This window comes from Dendronephthya gigantea, unplaced genomic scaffold (assembly GCF_004324835.1).
Source record: "Dendronephthya gigantea isolate DGI-Jeju-01 unplaced genomic scaffold, DenGig_1.0 000224F, whole genome shotgun sequence".
NCBI lineage: Eukaryota > Metazoa > Cnidaria > Anthozoa > Malacalcyonacea > Nephtheidae > Dendronephthya > Dendronephthya gigantea.
Genome location: NW_021163234.1, coordinates 57054 through 64422, shown reverse-complemented (window position 1 = coordinate 64422; position 7369 = coordinate 57054). Strand labels below are relative to the sequence as shown.

At 38.6% G+C, this 7369-nt stretch overlaps 1 protein-coding gene across 1 annotated transcript; it reads right to left on the bottom strand.

The window, feature by feature from the left end:
• Nucleotides 1–1363: 1363 nt before the first annotated feature.
• LOC114540206 (serine/threonine-protein phosphatase 6 regulatory ankyrin repeat subunit A-like) lies at nucleotides 1364–5445 on the bottom strand. Its single transcript, XM_028560477.1, has 2 exons — nucleotides 2512–5445; nucleotides 1364–2176 (listed from the first exon to the last, which is right to left on the bottom strand). The coding sequence occupies exons 1-2, from the start codon at nucleotides 5443–5445 to the stop codon at nucleotides 1364–1366; spliced, it is 3747 nt and encodes a 1248-aa protein (XP_028416278.1).
• Nucleotides 5446–7369: the final 1924 nt, after the last annotated feature.

The window sequence follows — 7369 nt, the reverse complement described above, 5'->3', positions numbered from 1 at the left end:
TCGAGAATACATTCCAATCTTTGCATCAAAGAGTACGGGCCGTGCCAGTACACTGGGTATGCAGGAAGAAAGATTTATTTTAATATCTGTAATATTACTAATATAGAATATTGTGATTCATTTTTAGATGGTAGTTCATTTGTAAAACTAAGTTAGTATTTATTTTATATATAACTTTGAGGGCGTGAAAGAATGTAGACCTACTAATACAAGTATAAACTCTATTACAACTGGTGACTATTTTAGCAATGAGGAATTGTGAAGAATGGTGAACTGTACAGCAATTCGAGTTTTTTAAACCAGCTAGCTTTTTAAATTGATGCATTAACCCTGCTAGCTAGGTGGTTTACTGACTTTTTAATCCTGGGTTAACTTCGGTCCAAAATGGATGAATAAGGAGCGGAAACACGTAATTGATTTATTTATCTTCGCTTCAATGCATTACATGATAATACTTAGCTTCACTCATTAATGAGGCCAAATCAGAGAGTGAGCGTTTCAGTCTTATTTGAGTTCACTGTGAAGCCTTTATCGTAGGTACGATCCAGGCCCCTGGCGCGGAAATTTCAAAAGTAAATCATAATTGCCGCCATTTTAGCTACGAAATTTTCGTGTGGAGGCCTGGATTATACCTACAAGAAAGGCTTCAGTGTCCGCCATCAAACTTCAAACTTTCAGCGGTTAGCGTTCCAGTCTTATTTGAGTTCACTGCATTTGTGACTAATTAATAGACTTACTTACTTACTTAGGCCTGTTGCTCCAAGAGGAGCATTAATTAATTAATAGACCTTTTCGGTAACTACGTCACAAGATTTTAAATGAAATGAAATGGATTTGAAACATCGTAATGGCAATATTTGTCCCGGATGCCATGGTATCAGGTATCTTAGCTGATCATTGTATTTCAAACCTCAAAATCTCGATTCTCCTGATTGGCAGTGGTACGAGGTTGCTCCTGAATCTAAAATCGATTGTTTTTAATTTGCTTGATTTTATTTCACATCGTTTATCATACAAAATGGCCTTTCACTCCGAAACTTTCCAAAATTCCATGCACGGAAATTGCAGTTCAATACATCGTTACTGCCCTCACGGCATATAATTTTTCGATTGACAATAAATTATTGCCTTATCGGTTGAAGTTTTGACGCTCGTTTATTTACCAATAGCGTTCTTATATCCAATTTAGTCCTTAAAATATATAATCCTAGGTTAAATATTTTAACCCTGGGTTAACTAACCTTACCACTAATAACCCTGCTGTGAACAACGCAGTTTTAACCGACGTTTAACTAACCTAGGGTTAAAGATTTAATCAGCTTTTGAACAACCGCCCCCCGGTGTTTACCACGATTTTTCAATTTCATTCGTCACCATTAACAAATGGATCTCTCAGTGCTTCGTGAGCGTAAGGTCTATCGTCAATTTTGTGATCAATAAGGCACGACACAAACCTTCTAGCTCTACCATGACCAAGTTTCCACAAATTGTTGGGTTTCCCGTGTAGAATATTTCTCATTCGATCTATGCTAGCTCCAAAAGGGTGTTTACCCTTAGTTAAGATAAAGAAAGCAATCATACCCGCCACCTGGACATCCGATTTCTTTTTAAAAGGACCCTTTTCATTTCTGTCGATTGCCTTAATTACTTCCGGTGGCATCCATCCGGGAGTTCCTTTAGCGAATGTAACAACTGTCGTTTTATCGTAATTTAGAACGCGGCTTATTCCAAGATCACCCAATTTCATGCGGCCTTCGATATCAACCAGGACATTTGATGGTTTTAGATCTCTGTGCAATATTCCTTTACCGTGAAGAAATTCAATTCCAGATAGAATCTCCCAAATCATTCGTGGACCATGCTCCTGTAGATAGTCAATACTGCATGCATGAACAAGTTCCCTCAAGGTTTCTTCGCAAAGATCAACAAAAAGATACATGAAGTCATTGTCACGATGAAAATATCGATATTTGACTATAAAAGGAGAGTTGTTTGTGTCAATAAGATTCATGATCTCCTTTTCGTTTTCAATTGTTTTGTCCTCACTTTGTACCAAAATTCTCTTAACTGCAACTTCACTTCCATCCTTCATGAGACCAACATAGACAGAAGAAAAACCACCACCGCCAATTTTGAATTGATTCTTTGCAACAAAAGCCTGTATCGGTATTTCAGTCTATGGGGAAAACACAAAATTGTCAATTGTACGAAACGTGTCGTATCCATCGAAAAACAAGCAAAAGTGCACTTTAAACGTTCAGTTTTGTAGGACTAAAGTTTGCGTAGCATCCTTATTGTTTTTTTGTGGTTCATGTGTGAACTTGTGTGTTTAAAAGATAACAATTAATCACAATTCATTGACTATTTTTGACACGTAAACAAACACATGAAATAGTTCATGATTCATACCACAACGCATATGGTAATATGCAGCCGGCCAAAGGCTGGACACAATATCTCAGATATTAAAATAATCGAATCATATATTTTGAAATATCTTCTAACTATTACCTTGCCTAACTCGTTGCAATTCATTGTTTTCAACATGTGAATCTTCTCACGATGTTTTACGGACGTTTTGAGGATATTAGTAATTTCTTCATGACCAAGGTGAGTACTCCATTCAAGAAGACTCAATTGCCTTCCTTCAACAAGAAATGTTCTCGCTCTCCACACAGCAATCTTCTTTTGCAACAAACGATTTACCAAAACAATTGAATTGTTTACAACAGCCATCTTGAGGATATCAATGCCAAGAGTATGAACGCTGGTTTTACTTTTCAGAGTTATGTCAGCGCCCTGTTCAACTAAATACTTGACAATTTCAAATCCACCACCAATGACAGCAACGTGCAAGACTGCCCATCCATCAGCAGAACTCTTTCCTTTTACTTCAACGCCCATTTCAACAAGATATTTTTCTATTTCTAACGTCCCTCTAGAAACAGCACTGTGCAATACAGTCCACCCGTTGTTGTTTTCGCTATTCATATCAGCACCCTTATCAACAAGATATTTCACCATTTCTAGCGTACCTTCAGCAACAGCACCGTGCAGCACTGTCCACCTGCTAGTATCCTTTGCATTTACATCACCACCTTTTCCCACAAGACATTTTACTATTTCCAGCGTACCTTTAGTAACAGCAGCGTGCAGCGCTGTCCAACCGTAAGCACTCTTTCCATTTACATTAGCGCCGTTTTCAAGGAGATATTTCACCATTTCCAGCGTACCATTCGTTACAGCATGATGAAGCACTGTCCAACCATGCACATTCGTTCCATTTACATCAGCGCCGTTTTCAACGAGATATTTCGCCATTTCTGGCATACCATTCGTAACAGCATTGTGAAGCACTGTCCAACCAGAAGCATTCTTACCATTAACATCAGCACCTTTTTCCACGAGATATTTTACTATTTCCAGCGTGCCTTTAGTAACAGCACTTTGAAGCACTGTACTCCCGTCAGTTTTCTCTCCATTTACATCAGCGCCGTTTTGAACAAGATATTCTACCATATCAAGCGTACTATTCGTAACAGCATTGTGAAGCACTGTGCAACCGGCAGTCTTCTTTCCATTCACTTCAGCTTTTTTTTCAACGAGATATTTTACGATTTCTTGGGTACCCTCTGAAACAGCGGCGTTCAGCACTGTCAAAGCGTTAATGCTTTCACCATTTACATCAGCGCCGTTTTCAACAAGATACTTTACAATTTCTAGCGTACCTCTAGTAACAGCGAAGTGCAACACTGTCCACCCGTATGCATTTTTACTATTTACATCGGCTCTGCTTTCAACAAGACATTTCACCATTTCCAGGTTACCATTCGTAACAGCAGCGTGCAGTATAGTCCAACAGTTAGTTTTATTACCATTTACATCAGCGCCTTTTTCAACCAGATATTTCACCATTTCTAGTGTACCTTCAGTAACAGCACAGTACAGCACTGACCATCTGTCATTATCGTTTCCATTTGCATCAGCGCCTTTTTCAACAAGATATTTCACCGTTCCCATTGTACCTTCAGAAACAGCACAGTGCAGTACTGTACAGCCGTTAGCATTCTTTCCATTCACATCAGCACCTTTTTCAACAAGGTATTCCACCATTTCTAGGGAACCGTTTGCAACAGCAGTGTGCAGCACTGTCCAGCCGGTAGTATTCTTGCCATTTACATCAGCGCCATTTTCTACAAGAAATTTTACCATTTCCAGCGCATTTCCAGTGGTAGGATTGTGCGGCACTCCCCCCCTGTTATCTTTCTTACCATTTACATCAGCGCCCTTTTCAACAATATATTTCACTATTTCTTGAGTACTTTTTGTACAAGCACAATGGAGCACTGTCGAACCATTAGAATTTTTGCCATTTACATCAGCCCCTCTTCTGACAAGGTATTCCACTATTTCTAGCGTACCTTTACTACAAGCACTGTGCAGCACTGTCCACCCGTCAGTATCCTTTTCATTTACACCAGCGCCTTTTTCAACAAGATATTTTACGATTTCAAACGTACCTTTAGTGACCGCAATGTGCAGCACTGTGCACCCGTCAGAATCCTTTCCATTTACATCGGCGCCTTCTTCAATAAGATATTTTACTATTTTCAGAGAACCTTCAGTAACAGCAGAGTGCAGCACTGTCCAACCATTAGCCATCTTGCTATTCACATCAGCTCCCTTTTCAACAAGATATTTAAGCATCTCTAGCGTACCTTTAGTAGTAATAGCGCTGTGTAGCACTGTCCACCCGCAAGCATTCTTGCTATTTACATCTGCGCCATTTTCAACAAGATATTTTGCCATTTCCAGTGTACTTTCCAAAACAGCATCGTGAAGCACTGTAGTCTCATCAATACTCTTCCCATTGACATCAGCGCCGTTTTCAACGAGATGTTTTGCAATTTCAGGCGAACCTTCAGTGACGGCGTAGTAGAGCACTGTCCACCCGTTATTTTCCTTACCATTTACATCTGCGCCGTTTTTAATAAGATACTTTATCATTTCTAACGACCCATTAGTAACTGCACTGTGAAGCACAGTCCACCCGTAAGTATCCTTCCCGTTTACATCAGCGCCGTTTTCAACAAGATGTTTCACAATTTCTAGCCTATCTTTATTAACAGCTGAGTGCAGCACTGTCCACCCGTCTGTAAACTTGGTATTCACATCAGCACCGTTTTCTACAAGATATCTAACCATCTCAAGGGTACTTTCTGTGACAGCATCGTGCAGAACTGTCCTCTCATCAACATTTTTTCCATTTACATCAGCGCCTGTTTCAACAAGATATTTTACGACGTCTAGCGCGTCTTCAGTAACAGCGTCGCGCAGCACAGTCCACCCGTCAGTATTCGGGCTATTTGGTTCATCAAAACCTGAATTTATGTCACTCTCCTTGACCTGGGGTGTAATAACATCATCACTTGCAAAAGCTGCCATTTTTGAGTAAAACGTCTACGCTGTTAAACAATTGTGATTTCGTGCAAAGCCACACTCTTTACTGCGCACCCTTAATTAAAAAGCAAAATTAGATCTAGTTTGTAATAACTGATTATTGACCGAGAGTGAAGTCTGTACTTTGAAATATCAGACCGAGGCTCTTTAGTATGGACCGAGGGACGAAGGGGCGAGGTTCATGGAAAAATCCTCGGTCTGATATTTCACAGTACAGATCGAACAAGCGAGGTCGATTATTATATTATGCTAGAAATAAATGCATGCAGCAACCCGTCGCTATTTCAAACCAAGTACACAATTTCCTGAGTTAACCTGACCTAATCTTATATTATGAAATGACACAAAACTCAAATCAGTCTTATTATATTTTATCGAGTATATTATAGCTAATGTTTCCATCATTCAATACAAAAATAATCATAAAGCGAGTGTAAACATTGCCCGTTCAATTTTGCCTCATTATACCATGCCAGCAATTAAGTAACGCTTTAAAATCGAAGTTTCAAACGATTAAAACAGTACAAAATCTTCACAAGACAAGAAAAAACTTCAAATGTAATCTTATTCTGTAATTGCAGTCGACGCCGGCGGCTAAAAGTTTTATACTTTATAAATATAGTCATAGGAACCCCAAAAAAATATTGTTGAAAGAAAAAGTAAATAGTCCAGTTTCGTTGCGAGTTCAGTGACGTCAGTGATCGCGAAGCATATAAATATATAGTTATATATTTATATGCGCTGCTTCGCGATTACTGACGTCACTGAACTCGCAACGTAACTGGACTATTTACTTTTTCTTTCAACAATATTTATTGGGGTTCCTATGATATAGTGTGTATTTTTGATACCAAAATTCAAATTACACTTTCATAAACAATTTTTGAAGTTAAAGCAAAGGTGTAATAGCCTTTCACAGGTTTAGGCGTTTGCATAAAAGGCTGAAAATTATACAAAGGTGAAAATTTAACAAATAAACGGCATACAAAGCTGAGAAGTATAAAAATACAGCTCATCCTTACGGCGAAACAAATACGAAATAAACAAAGTAAACCCGTACCCTTTAAAAAAATTTATAAGCTTGCAGATTATGAATTATTCCTTTTACACGGCTTTATCTTGCCTGTATCCATGTTCATCTTTGCTATCTATCTGTCATGCTTCATGTATCTTTTTTCTTCTCGCTGTATTTTCTTTGCACAAAGTTTATTTATGAAACGCTTTTACAAAAATGTTAAATTGCTGACGTTCTCATTGAAATACAAACTTTCTGTCTTAGCCAATCAGAACGTTCGTTGATTACCAGACGTTACTCGCGCATGCGCATAACATACAAAACCACTCAACGTCGACCGTCCATGACATAGAATCTGGACAACTTTGGGTTCGCCTATGTTCTACCGGGTTCCGGGTGTAATTCCTAATCTCCGAGCGGAATTAGTACCCTCGCAGGCGCTCCGCGCCCGCTCGGGGATCATTATTATATGGCTTTTAAGAATCCTCTATTCTGATTCGTTAACGAGCGGTCCGTAAAACCCATATCCGGACCGTAGTGTTATATGCCGTGATGGTCAGTAAATGACACGGATTCTTCTCGATTAAACGTGTAATTTTATAATATAAATACTCGCCATTTTGGCTTCGTTAACAGCCACCACCGAGCTGTAGGAGCCTGGTATTTAACCTAACGCTAACTATATCACATACACCAAATGGTACTAAATCCCATACATTACATCCCTCCTTTTCCAGAAAAAGTTTCTATCTCTTTTTGAGTTCATTTAAAGTTTTGTTCTCTTTTTTTTCAAAGTTTAAGATTGTCCTAAAAGTTCATCATTTCAAATGTACTTATTTATCATACAACATAACTAGAAATTACAATATCCTACTAACTAGAAGTAATTTCAAT